A 17,292-nucleotide genomic window follows, 5' to 3' on the forward strand; every position below is an offset into this window, starting at 1 on the left:
TAATTCCTGGAGCAGAACATTAGAAGCCCCTACCAATCTGTCTCATATATCTTGTGTCAAGTGAGAGAGGACTGGGGCAAGAAAGGTTACTAAATAGTAGGGTTGCCAGGCTGGATCCAGATCCTTCCAACAGGGTTGATCCAATCCTGGGTTTTTCTTCAGTGCATGCAGGGACTTGTAGTTCTGATTTTCCCCATTGCAACCTCTATAGATTGCACATTATTATTATGTAAAACCGCTTTGAATTTTTAATAAGGCGGTATATCAAATTTTTAAATGAACCTGAAACCTGATCCAGGACGCAGCAATCCGATTGATTTTTAATTTGAAAAAGTCCAATCATATCACTCCTTTTCTGCGGTAACTGCATTGGCTGCCGGTTGTTTATTGGAAGCTTCTATACCCTCACTTCGTTTTCAACTCACTGTGTTGTTTTTTATTTCTTTTTTAAAATCTTTATTGATTTTCAAACTTTGACAGTGCAATACAATTAATTGAACATAAAATACTGCATAAAACGCACTATTAACTACACAAGTAATACATAAAACAATCATTTTCTTCCACCCTCCTCCCAATTATTAATACAATATGACATATGACGTGTGAAGTTTGGTTGTTTATGCTTCAAGGTATCGTCTGGTCTCATACCTAGCTATCTAGTGGACCATCTAGTCTACCCATCGGCAGTAACCACTATCTCTTCCTCTCTCTGATATCCCACGTGCCTATCCCACGCCTTCTTGAATTCAGGTACAGTCTGTCTGACTCCTCCACTTCTTCCGGGAAACTGTTCCACACATCTACCTCCCTTTCTGTAAAAAAGTATTTCCTCAGATTACCTCTTAACTTCATCCTATGCCCTCTCATTCTGGAGCTTCCTCTCACATGAAAGAGAATCAACTTGTGCGCATTATGTCTGTCCCCATACTCCTTATGACGAAGACCACATGCCATTTAGTAGGGCAAAATGGGCGCATAGGTGGTTGCCCTCCTATCCGGCCAGAGCAAGTGGCGGGGACGGGGCTAGGGCGGGATTAGGTGCAGGACAGGGGCGTAACGAGGCGGGGATGGATGGGCCTGGGGTCGGGTCTAGGGGGTCAACCCTAGCTTTGTGTATACTTCACAAAAAGAAGGACAGATTGAGAATTCCCCCCCCAATATTCAGTTTTTAGTTCAGTGTTAACCAGTTATTTTCAGTGGCGCTGACCAGTTAAATCCCTCTAAAAATGAGCAGTTAGCTCTGGACGGGCAACTTAACTGGCCAGGAGCTATTTCTGTCTGGTTAAATTACTTTGAACATATCGACCCCAATGGTCTTTATCTGTACACTAATTGTGTTAACATGTGTTGTTGTGTGGTGCTAAAGGCACATGCTAGTAACGCCATCTGTTAGTGGGCATTCTTTCTGCGCCGCACATACATTTTCAGAATGGAAAGCGCTAACCAAACACACATCCCGTTTTCTCCAGCCTTTCCCACCCATCTCCCCATTACTTTCTGGTCTGAATTATCTCCGACCTAAAGTCTGAAAGTCTTGGGTTTGGGCTTTATGTTTTTTTAGAGCATTTTTGTGGCTTTTTCCATCTACATTCAATTGTAATGGAAAGTTTGATGGCAGGGTAAGAAAAGTAGAAGCGTGTACCGCTCTAGGACTGATTCAAGTTGGGAGGGGAGGAGGTTGGTGTGTGCTTCAGGGGACCGGGGAAGGGAGACGAGATAAAGAAAAAGCCTTCCTTGAGTACGGCTCATCTGAAGACCAGCACAGTAGGCGAGGAGAGAGGCTGTGTGTCTCCAGACAAACTTGCCAGTAACGCTGCCAATTCTCTCTATTTCAAGGAGAAATTCCCTTTGACCATAAACAAAACAGAAACCACTGTTGTTCTTCCATTTCCTCCAATGTGCTTCAGTGGGAGATGAAAGCAGCAGGACCAGCTGGATGAGGTCCTACATGACGGCCATGTGGCCCAGTTCCTAGATCCGTGATTCCTAGCCATCCAGGTTTTCAGGATAGCCACAGTGAATATGCAGACTTGCCTACCAAGGAGGCATTGTATGCAAATTGATATCATAATATTCATTGAGGATATTCTGAGAATCCGACTGGTTGGGGGTTCCCCCAGGAGAGGTTTGGGAATCACTATCCTAGAGCAGTGTTTCTCAACTCGGTCCTGGAGTACCCCCTTGTCAGTCAGATTTTCACAATATCCACAATGAATATGCATGAAAGAAATTTGCATACAATGGAGGCAGTGTATGCAAATCAAGTTTATGCCAATTCAATGTGGATATCCTGAAACCCTAACTGGCAAGGGGGTACTCCAGGACCGAGTTGAGAAACACTGCCCTAGAGGGATCCTTTCACTCAGGCCTGCTTTTTCAACGAGTGCACTGTGGGGTTTGTACTGTATTCTCTGTTCTAGTCTCCATCAGAAATGTAGATCCTGAAATGCAGCAGGAGGAAGATGTCACAGACGCAGGGCCATTGGAAGAGGCGGGCAAGAAGTGTGACTACCTCAGGTGTTAAGCTGGGGTGGGCATGAGGGGAGTGTGGAAGCAAAATTTATCACACAAATAGTATCTAAAGCCTGAACAAATACTGAAAAAACAGTGATTCTCTGCTAAATCAACAATTTCTTATCTCTATAGTGCAAAATCTGTACAAAAATATTTAATTTAATTTTTTTTTTTTTTAATATTTGTTTATTGAGAATGGCAAATGGTCCAGACAAGCAAATAATTTTGTCATTTTTTTAAAATAATATTTGGAGGAAAAAAAAAGACCTCAGAGACCCTAGCCAGACTCCATTTCTAATCTGGATTGTTCTTTACCTCTTCTATTAAACTGCACTAGCAGTTTTTAGCGCAGAGAGCCACGCTGAATGGCCCGCGCTGCTCCCGACGCTTATAGGAACCCTATGAGTGTCGGGAGCAGCGCGAACTATTCAGAGTGGCTCCCCGCGCTAGAAACTGCTATAGCAGTGTGCCGTAATAGAAGAGGCCCTAAATCTCTGATGTTCCTCTCCGGGTTAGTTAATTTTAGGTTTTTGAGTGTTAGAAAAACTCCCTTGTGCATGGGATACAAAAGAAAGATTTTGAGTAATTATTCTTTTAAGTCACTTTAGTATATTATGAAAGTGTTTTCTATATAACAGTTGGAGTGAATTAACTCAATTTGAAAACTTAGAATGAGAAACATTACCTGGTCTTCCTCTCATTAGTGCATTCCCCAAAATAGTAGCAGGGCTGTTAAACCTCTCCTTTTGTCATTCTCATGTTTTATCTTCTCATATTGAAGAAACATTTTCCTGCTCCATCACAGTCACTCCAACCATTATGCAAATAAGTAAACCAGATAGGGTGATTTCCTGAGACAGCTTCCCCCACAGGAAACAAGGTCAAGCCTAAAAGGCCTTTTTCTTTTTCAAAATGTCAGTTTGCAACGCCTAAAATGTTTAAAACCATTTCTCTAACCTCCCCCTTTTTACAAAACCACAAAAGCGAGTTTTAGCGCCGGCTGGCGCTCTGACCGTCTCCTTTACAAAGCCGCACTAGCATTTTTAGCGCTGGCCACGGTGGTAACAGCTCGGATGCTCATAGGAATTTTATTACCTCCGCGGCCAGCACTACAAATGCTAGCGCAGCTTTGTAAAGGAGAGGGTCAGAGCGCCAGCCGGTGCTAAAAAATGCTTTCACGGTTTTGTGAAATGGGGATGGGGGGGGTTTAGGATTCCTTTCAAACCACTAAGGATAGCCATGGCTGGAGCAGTATCACCAGCTAGCTGCCACATTATCCAAATCTGGGGTGGAGGAGGAGGAGAATTTTTGATCAAGTCTAGATTTGAACTTGCATCCCAAAGCAAGGTGTAATCCTTGATTTTGCCCTATCAAATCAGTGCTTCAGGTCCCACAATGTGTCAGGATCAGATTCTCAGAAATCTAGGATTGTCCTAAAGTCTCCCTCATAGAACTAATTAACTAACATCAATGCCGGCAACTTGAAGTGAGATCTGTAGAAATATCATTTGTGATATTGACTCCGAGCTGCATCAATAGGATCTTATGGGCTGGAGGCCTCTTGCTGACACGTCTTTCAGGGAAATTACAGCTTTAAAAAAAATCTGCAGGGTAGAATATAGTGCCACTTTCCCTTTTTCTTAAAATTAACTTTTGGAGCTTACAGGGAGCGTGAAACTTAGCAGGTTAAAATTTAAATTCAGAAATAATCTCCAACCCTGAGAAAAGTGGAATAAAATACTTAATTTCCCTATTTATTTAAGAACATAAGAATTGCCGCAGAACCAGTGGTCCATCCTCCCAGTAGTCCGCTCACGCGGTGGCCCTCAGGTCAAAGACCAGTGCTCTAAATGAGTCCAGCCTCACCTGCGTACGTTCCAGTTTAGCAGGAACTTGTCCAACTTTGTTTTGAAACCCTGAAGTGTGTTTTCCCCTATAACAGATTCCGGAAGAGCGTTCCAGTTTTCCACCACTCTCTGGGTGAAGAAGAAGTTCCTTATGTTTGTACAGAATCTATCCCCTTTCAACTTTAGAGAGTGCCCTCTCGTTCTCCATTCCTTGGACGTGTCGAAGTGGAAGATGATATTTTCTTTCTCAAGGGACCCTCGGCCACAAGAGGGCACCCGCTCAAACTCAGGGGTGGAAAATTTCATGGCGACACCAGAAAGTATTTCTTCACAGAGAGAGTGGTTGATCATTGGAACAAGCTTCCAGTGCAGGTGATCGAGGCAGACAGCGTGCCAGACTTTAAGAATAAATGGGATACCCATGTGGGATCCCTACGAGGGTCAAGATAAGGAAATTGGGTCATTAGGGCATAGACAGGGGGTGGGTAAGCAGAGTGGGCAGACTTGATGGGCTGTAGCCCTTTTCTGCCGTCATCTTCTATGTTTCTATGATGGGTCATTTGGCCTTTATCTGCCATCATGTTTCTATGTTTCTATAATCAGAAAGTTCTATGACATCACAATGCAGGTGTAAAGAGCCTTAGCCTATAGGAAGAGGAGATGCAAATGTTAAGAGCCTTAGCCAATAGGGAGAGGAGGAGAGAGTGGCTGCTGCAGACACCAGAAAGTATTTCTTCACAGAGAGAGTGGTTGATCATTGGAACAAGCTTCCAGTGCAGGTGATCGAGGCAGACAGCGTGCCAGACTTTAAGAATAAATGGGATGCCCATGTGGGATCCCTACGAGGGTCAAGATAAGGAAATTGGGTCATTAGGGCATAGACAGGGGGTGGGTAAGCAGAGTGGGCAGACTTGATGGGCTGTAGCCCTTTTCTGCCGTCATCTTCTATGTTTCTATGTTACTAAGTCTATCCCCTTCAGTATTTTAAATGTTTCGATCAAGTCCCCTCTCAGTCTCCTCTTTTCAAGGGAGAAGAGGCCCGGTTTCTTCAATCTCTCACTGTACGGCAACTCCTCCAGCCTCTTAACCATTTTAGTCGTTTTTCTCTGGACCCTCTCGAGTAGCACCGTGTCCTTCTTCATGTACGGCGACCAGTGCTGGACGCAGTATTCCAGGTGAGGGCACACCATGGCCCGGTACAATGGCATGATAACCCTCTCTGATCTGTTCATGATCCCCTTTTTAATCATTCCTAGCATTCTGTTCGCCCTTTTCGCCGCCGCCGCCAACACATTGCATAGAGGGCTTCATCGACTTGTCGATCAGAACTCCCAAGTCTCTTTCTTGGGAGGTCTCTCCAAGTACAGCCCCAGACATCCTGTATTCATGCATGAGATTTTTGTTACCGACATGCATCACCTTACACTTATCCACATTGGACCTCATTTCCTATGTTGCAGCCCATTTCTCAAGCATGTTTATGTCACGTTGCAGATCTTCGCAATCCTCCTGCGCCTTCACTACTCTGAATAGCTTAGTATCATCCGCACATTTAATCACCTCGCTCGTCGTACCAATTTCCAGATCGTTTATAAAGATGTTGAAGAGCACGGGTCCAAGCACCGAGCCCCGTGGCACTCCACTGGTGACGTTTTTCCAGGCCGAGTATTGTCCATTTATCCCCACTCTCTGTTTCCTAGGTTCCAGCCAGTATTTGATCCACGTGAGTATTTCACCCTCAATTCCATGAGTCGCAATCTTCCGAAGTAGTCATTCATGTGGAACCTTGTCGAACGTCTTCTGAAAATCCATATAAACAATGTTGACTGGATTGCCCTTGTTTATCTGCCTGTTTACCCCCTCGAAGAAGTGCAGCAAGTTCGTCAGACAAGATCTGCCTTTGCTGAAGCCGTGCTGGCTGGTCTTCATCAGCCCGTGTCTGTCAAGGTGATCAATGATGTGGTCCTTTATCAGCGCCTCTACCATCTTTCCCGGTACCGGGATCAGACTCACCGGTCTGTAGTTTCCCGGATCTCCCCTCAAACCCTTTTTGAAGATTGGCATAACATTTGCCACCTTCCAGTCTTCCAGAATCTTCCCCGATTTGATTGACTAGTTGGCTATTAGTTGAAGCAATTCAGCTATAGTCCCTTTCAGTTCCTTGATGACCCTCGGATGGATGCCATCCGGTCCCGGGAATTTATCGCTCTCTAGCCTATCAATCTGTCTGTATACCTCTTCTAGACTGACTGTCAGCCCTGTCAGTTTCCCGTCTTCGTCTCCAGCATAGAGCCTGATGGGTTCCGGTATGTTGCGTATATCCTCTTTGGTAAATACAGATGCAAAAAAATGTGTTCAGTTTTTCAGCAATTTCTTTATCTTCCTTTAGTACTCCCTTTATTCCATGGTCATCCAACGGCCCCACCGCTTCCTTCACGGGTCGTTTCCCCTTAATGTTTCGAAAGAACGGCTTGAAGTTTTTCACCTCCTTGGCTATTTTTTCCTCCTAGTCTCTTTTGAAATACAGGGAGCGTGAAACTCAGCAGGTTAAAATTTAAATTCAGAAACAATTCCCAACCATGAGAAAAGTAGAATAAAGTAGAATAAAATACTTAATTGTCATATTTAAAATGTCTCTTCAAGTCTCTTTGTCTCTTTAAGAGTGCATAAAGCTGTTTTGGCTGTCCACAATTGCTCTTATGTTACAGATAAATACTGATCTTGCTTAAACCGATTTTTGGTGAAAAGAACCATTGAAAAACAGAGCATTTCCTGCTGTGCTTTCTTGCCAGCTCTTTCAGTCCTTCATCTGGAACAGAGCTGTGATTCTTTCCATCAGACATACTGTTATCCATGTCTGCAAGTTAAGTTTAAGGAAAGGATCCCCCTCCTCCCCCTTCGCTAGTGAACTCCAGAGTTTGGAAGGAGTGAGAAATAAGATTCTCTCACACAGGTCTCAATTCTCCAAATCTGGAAGGGGGAGGGGGAGGGTGAAAAAAGTCATTGGTAGCAGGATGGGGTGGGCCATCGGGGCCGTGATCCTGGAAATTTTTTGCCCAACATAGCATCAGCAACCAGATAAATGGGGAGCAGGGAAAAAGCTTGGCTTATCTGACCCTCCCGAGCATAAAGATGTCCCAGTGTTCCTGGAAAAAAAAAAAAAAAGTTATGCACAGCAGAAAATCTCTGCATGAAAAGAAAAAGGGTGACCTTATGTCCCCAGGTCGAGGGCAGACTGAGTCCAGTCTGGGTGATGTGTGAAAAGAGGAAGCTTGAACTGCTATTTATTTAAAAAATATTTCTATTCTGCACTATCTACTGTTCTGGGCAGAATATAATACAATAATGCACAATAATTTTATGTTTATTAAAAACTTTATATACCACATAACGGCCTAAAAGGATCCAAACGGTTTACAATGCATAAATCGCATTCATCAAGAAAAGAACTCCATTAAAAACAGAAAAGGAAAGATTGAGAACAAAAGTTTAAAAAAAAAAAAAAAATTTTCTTCATAAATATTATAACAAGCTACATCTCAATAAGAACCATTCTAACAGCAAAACAATAGAATGCTCAAATCTCAGTGAACCATAATTTATACATACAGCTAAAAATTCTCCATTGCAAAATCAGTCATTACATAAACACAGATCACAGTCCCAAACTCTATTCTAAGTTGAGAAAGCCAATTGAAAAAAAAAAATGTGCTTTTAAATGTCGTCTTAAAATTTATATAGGATTCTTCTTTTCTCAAGTCTATGAGCAGGTTATTCCATAACCGCGGAACTAAATAAAAGAACGCACTATCTCTAGTTGACGCAAGATGTTCCTTCGAAATGTGAGGAACGACTACCCTATTATCATTCCGAGATCGTAATAGACGCCTTGTGGGCCTAAAATAGCGCCAGGTTAGAGAGATATGAAGGCTGTAGCTGAAATAATGCTCTATAGAAACATAGAAGATGACGGCAGATAAGGGGCCATAGCCCATCAGGTCTGCCCACTCTACTGACCCACCCCCAAGTCTACTATCCTAGGGATCCCACTCCTGGTGACAGGTTCCCTTGGCTTAACCCTCTAAGGGATCCCACATGGGCATCCCATTTGCTCTTAAATTCTTGCACGCTGTTTGCCTCGATCACCTGCACCGGGAGCTCGTTCCAAGGATCAACCACTCTCTCGGTGAAGAAATATTTCCTGGTGTCGCCATGAAATTTCCCGCCCCTGAGTTTGAGCGGATGCCCTCTTGTGGCTGAGGGTCCTTTGAGAAAGAGAATTTTGAATTTGGTAACCAATGGAATTTTAAATACAAAGGTGTCACGTGATCATGAATATATGCCAGGCCTAATCGTCTAATTGCGGTATTCTGCACTGTCCAAACCCAATGCCTACATATACTAAATTACCATAATCTAACTTTGATAATACAAAGGCATGAATTAATGTATGCAGTGCTGTACTGGGCCATGGTGCGCCCTCACCTGGAGTACTGCGTCCAGCACTGATCACTGTACATGATGAAGGACACGGTACTACTCGAAAGGATCCAGAGAAGAGCGACTAAAATGGTTAAGTTATCCAGTTATCTTAACTCTCCCCTTGTCCTTCCCCCTCCCTTCGTAAATTCCCCTTCAAATTGCTACTCTTCTTGCACTTTCTCCTCAAAGACTCAACTATAAAACCAGTCCCCCAAACTGTAATTTCCCTGTAAATGTCCAGTTCTCCTGTGATTTTTACTCTTCTTGAAATTTCTCCTATGTTCGCCACTCATCTAGTAATTTTTCCTCTAAGACTCTTTTATGTAACCAGCCCCCTAGAGTGTAATTTTCCTGGAAATGTCCAGTTATCTTCTGATGTAATCCGCCTGAAACTGCAAGGTACAGGCGGAATAGAAGTCACTAATGTAATGTAATAATGCTTTAGAACATCTTTTAGTGTTCTGGTTTTGCAATCGTTTCGTTCCGTACCAATGTTTTGCTGAGTTTTGTTATTGATGTTATGGTTGTGCAGTTATGGTTGTGCAGTGACTGTTGTTCATTGATTGTACGTTGTTTCAAGTTGACTTAAATAAAGTTTTTAAAAAATGCAGCTCTGGATATAACGGACTGTTTTTCCAGGTCCCTTGAAATCCGTTATATCGAGATTATACTGTAGTTGTATGCAGTATATACATTTTTTAAGTATCAAAGTTCCAAAGGTACACTAAAATCATCCACATAAAATAATTCCATCCACATAAGAGCCTTAAAGGACCTAGTCCGCTAGGGATACAGGACCCAACACGGTCCGCGTTTCGACAAAAAGTCTTCTTCAGGGGTCCCCGGGGGTCCTATAAAGGTGAGTACGTGGGAAACAATTATGTGGTGAACCGGAAGTGAGACACTGCTTGCCATTGCAATTGTTTCCCACGTACTCACCTTTATAGGACCCCCAGGGACCCCTGAAGAAGACTTTTTGTCGAAACGCGGACCGTGTTGGGTCCTGAATCCCTAGCGGTCTAGGTCCTTTAAGGCTCTTATGTGGATGATTTACTTTTATGTGGATGGAATTATTTTATGTGGATGATTTCAGTGTACCTTTGGAACTTTGACACTTTCAAATAAAGTCCATTTAGGAACATCGTCACTCCACAGAGTTTTTTTGGTTTTCTCTGGATTTTCTTCTTTGTGGATATTTTGGGGTCAATTCCTTTTGTTGTTTGTTGTTTTTATACATTTTTTAATAAATAAGGTAGGCGCATATTGCATGGCACTTAGCAACACCTAATGCCTAAGTGGGAGTTTTTTGGGGTGGAGACAGACATAGGTGCTACTAGGCATGATTCTCTAAAGAACGTAGGCACCTGCAATGTAGTTACAGGCTCTGCAGCACCCCAGCCAAACTTCTTAGATCTTGTATAAGCCGGGGAGAGTTTTATGCTGGTAAGCCTTTAGTATATTGTGATCTTACAGTTTGGGGACCATAACTTTTTTTAAAAAATTTTTTAGGAGACACAGGGACAGGGAGATGAATGCAGAATAGAAGGGGGGGGGGGGGGGTTCCTATAGATTTCATGTGGAGAATATGGAGTAGTTTGTAAAACATGAATGCATATGAACCAGTGGGTGTGGACCTAAGGGTTTATCTGTCTGTTTCTGGGTAGAATGGAGATGATTAAATTTCAGAATGAGTATTATGTATGTTAAGTATGATTAGCTCATGATTAACAGGTTGAAGGGAGTAAAATTTGGTTTGGTGTGTTTAAGCCACGGGATTAAAATATGATTTGGTGTATGTGTGTTTATCACACAAGTAACACTGGGTGCCTCACACGGATTTGTCCACCTGCAGAGCCGCCATAAAATTATACAAGATCTAAGATGTTCAGCTGGGCTAAGCAGATAAGTGTATTGCCCTGGGTCAAGTGTTATGCTCACTGTTTATGTGGGGGTAAGCAGGGCAGGATTGTCGAGGGCTCCTAGGCACACAAGTACACTGGGCCCCCCTGCCCCGCCCCACCCCACCATGCGCCCAGGCGGAAACAGGAAGCTGCGTCAGAGGGAAGCTTTGGGCAAGCAGCACCGCTTGCAAAATTACAGTTCCCGTTGCCTTTCATACCCACGTTGCTTGCTTGTCTTACTTTCCACCAATGGGGGGGGGGGAACGTGTTATTGATTGGGGGCCCGCATTGCCGATTGATGCTGGAGGGGCCCATCGCCGTTTGGAAAAAACAATGTTGATGTCCTCCTTCATCGGGCCCCCCTGACCATTTTGGGCCCTAGGCACTACTGGGCCTATTGGTTAATCCTGCCCTGGGGGTAAGGGGACATGGAAGTGTCATGATGGTCCCCAGTAACAACTAGCAACGGCTTGCATGCAGTTGGAATGGTACTGAACATTTCTTATATTTAGAAACAAGAGCTTGCGCATAGAAATCTTAAATAAAATAATGTTTATTGAAGTATATCCTATACTATAAGAAATATATAGCCCTTGATGGAGATTGCTCCAACTTTGTTGGTTGGGCTAAGAATTTTTCAGTGGCCCCTCGGACCTGCTCACTGATGGGCAAAGAGGTGGGGGAGGGGGGGGGAGAAAATAGGAAGAAAGGAAACTTACATTGCTGCTTCTGCTCCTGCATTCTTTGCTATTCATAGAAAAGGACTTTGCTTTCTCTGTCATAATTTCTTCTGTCTTCACTAATGTCATGGGCAGGTCAAGAGCATGGCCAGAAATTTGGCACAACCTGACAGAACACTGCCATCAGCTGGGGAGGGTGGGGTTTGTTACACACAAAAGGATAGAGACTTATGGTGCTAGTCATCAAAGACTTCAGCCCGTCCCTTGTCCTAATGCTTGGATTAGAAACGACTGAGCATCAAGACGGCCATCTCTTAAGGAGTTTCCTCGGGAAATTTAAATAATGGAAGACTGTTCAGGCAGGTTGACACACATTTTCAGGCCTGCAGAAGGCGTTTCGGAAAAGGAAAAATAGGACTCCCATAAATCATTAAAGAAAGAAAGAATGCAACCGATAAAATACTCTTGGACAATTTTGAAATTAGTCTTGGAAGGGTCAAGTTTTGCACAGGCAATTAGTTGTTTTCTGGCCCACTGTCTGTCGCTTGCAAGCTTATTAGCATACTAGTTCACTGCAGACAGAGGCTGGTCACCATAGAGCAGGGGTGTCCAATGTCGGTCCTCGAGGGCCGCAATCCAGTCGGGTTTTCAGGATTTCCCCAATGAATATGCATGAGATCTGTGTGCATGCACTGCTTTCAATGCATATTCATTGGGGAAATCCTGAAAACCCGACTGGATTGCGGCCCTCGAGGACCGACATTGGACACCCCTGCCATAGAGGGATGGGACCATTTAAACTGGAGCGCTCCATGGAATGCTGGTAAAAACCATCACTCTAAGCCACGCTTGGTAATTATCTTATTTGGAAATAAGAATGTCCCTTTCTTCTCTGTTTAGCATTGCATGGCGTCTTTATTGTAATTGCAAGGTTAAATTTAGCTCTCTGTTTTTTTTCATATTTGTGAGCAGGGTAGAGCTGGTTACTCCCCATGCCTCAGCCCTTCAAAATCTGAATTTGTCTTGCGCTGTTAAAATGAGGATGTAGCTCAGATCCCTGGGGGCCTCTCCTCGTGGGTCCCCTAGGGCCACACACGGGCCTGGTTTTCAGGATGTCCACAATGAATATTCTTCACTACTTCAAAACAGCAATGGTTAAGAACCTCTTTAAATGTACCACACAACTAGAAAATTATAGGTTCCACATGCAATTGATTACGATGCTAATCCAGAGGGAAAGACCTCAGAAGCCTGCACCATACACAGAATAATCAATTCCAGCAATGGTATCTTCAGCAGGACAGGTTCTCTATCATAGGTCATAAAACCCTCTCATATAACCGATTACCACAAATTATTCAATGGTGTATTGAACACCTACACTATGCAATCGGTTTAAAATTGAAAATAATGCACTTATCTGTTTTAACGATAAGAGCCCGACGGGACCCGTTTCGCCAGGCTATTGGCTTCGTCGGGGGTACTTTTTGACAGTGCATCCAGTATGAAAACACATCAAAAAATGAATATTCACCAGCTTTGTCTGCCTGAACAAGGTCCAGAAACCTGAAGAACCTACTTATTTTGGTAAGTCTCAGACTTGTCTGTGGCCCTTGTGGACCAGGCTGGGAGTACCCCTGGAGTAACATTAGCTTGATAATATGCATAAAGGAAATAGGGCATTGTGTAGGAAAATGAGTCTCTTGGCTAGAAAATGTATACTTCAATATTGGACGATCCCTGATCCTCCAAGGTTTTGGCATTGTCGGAATCGATTACATCAGCTAGCCATTTGGGAAACTAGAGATGCTGGAATTAAAAGAAAGCGAAAGATGTTATTTATACAAATCTGGGATTCATATTTGCAAGATTTACATCCTAAGGGCCGTAGTGCCATTTTAAGTTGGATCTCTTAATTGGGGTTTATATTTAGTTAAATGAAGAGAGTATCATTGGGTAGAAGGTACTATTGGGTGGGGAGGGGTGGGTGTGGAGAGGGACGGTGCGGGTTCAAACACATATAGATAAAACTGGGGTTTATTGAAATTGGAATTAGTCTTTTATTATGTGTATTATATTATAAAGCTGTTGATTATTGTTGATGTATTTGTTGTATTTGATGATGTTTGCATCAATAAAACTGTTTGAATCTAGCTTGATAATATGCACAGGTAAGTGGATTCAAAATGTAGGAATTGAAAGAAGAGAGTTCTCACAGGAAATTTTAAGTTGGAGGGTGGGAGTATATGTTTATTACCAGTGAAGTCATTTTCCTCCTATCTGTATAGCCCTCAAAACTAGTGCAACCCTACACTCCTATCTGCACTGCCTTCTCCCCCCCCAAAAAAATTAGTGCTGTTGCACACACTCACCAGAAATCATTCCCCTCCTAACCGCACAGTCCCCCCTCAAAAAAAATCCCCCCTATTTTTTATATTCTGCATATTCTATAATTCTATGCGGATTACAAATTATTCAGATACTCGAGCATTTTTCCCTATCTGTCCTGGTGGGCTCACACTCTTCAGGGGTGTCCAACCTTTTGGCTTCCCTGGGCTGAAAAAAAATTTTCTGGGGCCGCACAAACGCTGCAGCAAGACAGAGGAGGGAGCCGGCAAGACTAAACACCCGGGGGCAGCAGAGGAAAACACTGCATTGCCCTAGACCGGAGCCGCACAAAATACTTCACGGGGCCGCAGGTTGGACACCCCTGCTCTATCTAATGTACCTGGGGCACTGGGGAATTTGACTTGCCCAGGGTCACATGGAACAGTGCAGGATTTGAACCCACAACTAGAGAATGACACGGTGAAAAAATTCATCACCATCCCCGTCCCTGCGGATAACTGCGGGAAATAATCCCATGTCATTTTTTAGTGTCTATTTCAACCTCAGTCCTTCTACACCAGCATTCTTCAAAGCAAAGCTTGCGGGTCAGTGGTTGTGGCCATTCATACTCTGATTCTTATGTGAGCCAAGGATAATGAAGCCATTGTGACATCACTGATGTGATTGGCTCTTAGGCACTGGTGGAATGAGGCATTATGACATCACAATATCTGCTCTGGATACCAGAGACTGTCATTCTGTAGTGTCTATTTCAACCTCAGTCCTTCTACACCAGCATTCTTCAAAGCAAAGCTTGCGGGTCAGTGGTTGTGGCCATTCATACTCTGATTCTTCCCTCTCTCCTTAAAGAATAACATGAAGATGGTTTCCCGCGGTTATCCGCGGGGACGGGAACGGTGATGAATTTTCTCACCGTGTCATTTTCTACCCACAACCCCAAGGGGCTGGGGCTGTAGCTCTAACCACTGCACCACACACTAGAGCTGCAATACTGTCCTCACCTTTGATTTCCCCTCCCTTATCAGCCCTTCCCCTCCAGCTAGTGCAGCCCTATGCTCCCCCAACATTGATTTCCCTCCTATCCGCACCCCCTCCCCCAGCTAGGGCCGTCCCACACTCTCAACTCTCCACTCTAGATGTTTTTGGCTTGATTTCCACCACTAAAAAAAGATTACCCTGCAGAAATGCAATCTCTTGGAAAGAAAGGGCTCTTTTTTTTCGTGAGAAAGTCATTCACTTCCTTGTACTGGTTATCCTGAGCCTACGATTGTCTACAGTTCTGGATCAAAGAAAACCCCCAATGTCCCTTTTGTTAAAGGTGCTGTATCTTGTGCAGAATTCACATACCCAGAGAGCTTTTGAGCCAAAGGTGAGAAATAATGACATTGTTTTTTTTTTTTTTACTCTAATAATATTTTCCTTAAGAAAGAGAAGGGTCGCCTATTGCGGCATAAATGCAAAATGTCATCCTAGTCCGCTTTTGGGTTCTTCTTTAGTGGAATCAGGCATATATTTAGATTTGGGTTTTAACATTTTTTTTTCTTGCAAGAGCAAATCTGCCCTACTTTCCCCGAGTCCCTTCTGCTGTCGTCCATCCTCGATGGGCAATCACAGCCCCCCCCCCACTATGGCAGCTCCCCCCCCCTCCCATGGCCGTCATTGGCGAACCGTGCCATCATTTTGCCCATTGGCGCCATTGACCGAATCATGGCTAAGGAGGCGACCTGAAATAACTTCCCTTCCCAAATGTTCCACACTGGCCCTATAATCGAGTCTCATTTTCCCAATGAATCATCTTCTCCTCCCCGTCCCTCCCCTCGCTATCCTCTTTCCCTTAGCAGTGCCGAAGCCTGGCAGAGCAGCGCCTGTCTGAAATCCACATCTGCAGCTCTGTCCTGAAGGAGAGGGAACTGCTGGTGAAACCCCCCCCCACAAGACCCCCCTTCCCTATTCCCCCTATGCAGAACAACCCCCCCCCCCCGGCACACTTTTACCTACTCCCTCCCACCAGTAAGCACGCGACTCCCAAGCCCTGCTGTTTGCAACATCTGGAGAGGCAGCTTCCCCGCACACTGATGTCATAAACATGTCCCTGCAGAGCTCTGCCCGCACTGTTTCCAAAGAGGATCGGAGCTGAGGCGTCTGCGGGACCGGATCCCTTTATTCTCCGCGCTCACGAAGGAGATGCTGCTGGTTCTCTTTCTGCCTTGGATCTCGGGAGTCAGATTCATCCAGGTAAGCTCTCGTCTTGTTTAAAAAAAAAAAAAAAAGAAAAAGTCAGCTGGACTTCAGACTAAAGATCCCAAACTTTCCAGGCTCTTGAAACACGGAGAAAATGACTGCTTTTTCTCCAGGTCACTGGAAATGCCTTCACAGCTGGACTAAATTATCTCTGTCTGCAATTATGTTTGCTGGCTTACTTTCTTGTCTCTCTTTTTTTTTTTTTTTTAGTTTTGAAATTAGATATTGTTCTCCGCAGGGATCATAGGCGTGGTTTGGGGTAGGTTTGTTGTGGGTGCTGTTGCTGAATCGGTCCCCTCCCATAGTGCAAATAGGACTTCCTTGGTCCCCCCCCCCCCCTCGCTCATAAACTAAACAGGCAAGCTATAATCTTTAAGAAAGCCATGTTCCTACAAGAATGAAACGGGGGGCTGAGAAGATACAGCTGTTGGGGAGAGGACACTGTATCACCCCCAAAAATGCATCCAGCTTACTGGGTACAAATGGTACCTTTGTGACTGTAAGCTCTTTTGAGCAGGGACTGTCTCTCTTGTGTTTAATGCACAGCATTGCGTGCATCTGGTCTTGCTAGAGAAATAATAAATGGTGGTAGTTTGGTCTGAGGATGCAAATCACTAATAAAGTGAAGAAGGAACAACATCAGAGTTTTCAAGTCATCCATTCATAGAGCAAAGCTACTGGGAGCTTTGACCATGTGGCTCCAGAAAAAAGAGGATGGATTGAGATATCCGGGTTTTACTTCCACTGAAAGCAATGGAAGTAAGGAGGATGGATAGAGGCTTCTGAGTTTGACTTCCATTGAAAGCACTGGAAGTAAAACCCTGATGTCTCAATCCATCCTCCTTTTTCTGGAGCCATATGGTAACCCTAGACCCAATAGAACAGGGGTCTCAAAGTCCCTCCTTGAGGGCCGCAATCCAGTCGGGTTTTCAGGATTTCCCCAATGAATATGCATGAGATCTATGTGCATGCACTGCTTTCAATGAATATTCATTGGGGAAATCCTGAAAACCCAACTGGATTGCGGCCCTCAAGGAGGGACTTTGAGATCCCTGCAGTAGAACATCTTCTCCCAAGATACCTAGTTGCTGATGCTGTGTAGGACAGAAGTTGATCAGGCCATTGCCTATGTATTGCCTGTGGTCCTTATTTCAGTGGAAGGTTGTAGAATTAGCCAGAAGTCTTCCTCTAGAGCAATGAATCGCAAACTATGGGCAGCTGCGAGATTGCAGGTATGTTGTGAGTTGCCGGCGCCAGAAGACTGCCTACAGAACG

At 44.1% G+C, this 17,292-nt stretch overlaps 1 protein-coding gene across 5 annotated transcripts in view; it reads left to right on the top strand.

Annotated features, from left to right (window-relative positions):
- Nucleotides 1-17,292, top strand: part of LOC117347576 (receptor-type tyrosine-protein phosphatase V-like) — a 122,682-nt gene that overhangs the window by 18,197 nt on the left and 87,193 nt on the right. For 4 of the 5 annotated variants that reach the window (XM_033918688.1, XM_033918689.1, XM_033918691.1 and 1 more), the window contains exon 2: nt 15,875-16,011. In XM_033918688.1, the coding sequence (XP_033774579.1) occupies nt 15,961-16,011 (51 nt within the window). In that variant the 5' untranslated portion in view covers nt 15,875-15,960. Of the gene's footprint in view, nt 1-15,111; nt 15,146-15,874; nt 16,012-17,292 lie in introns of those variants that run through there. The other variant, XM_033918690.1, reaches the window with a different exon arrangement.

The sequence above is a fragment of the Geotrypetes seraphini genome, chromosome 13 (genome assembly GCF_902459505.1).
Source record: "Geotrypetes seraphini chromosome 13, aGeoSer1.1, whole genome shotgun sequence".
Lineage (NCBI taxonomy): Eukaryota > Metazoa > Chordata > Amphibia > Gymnophiona > Dermophiidae > Geotrypetes > Geotrypetes seraphini.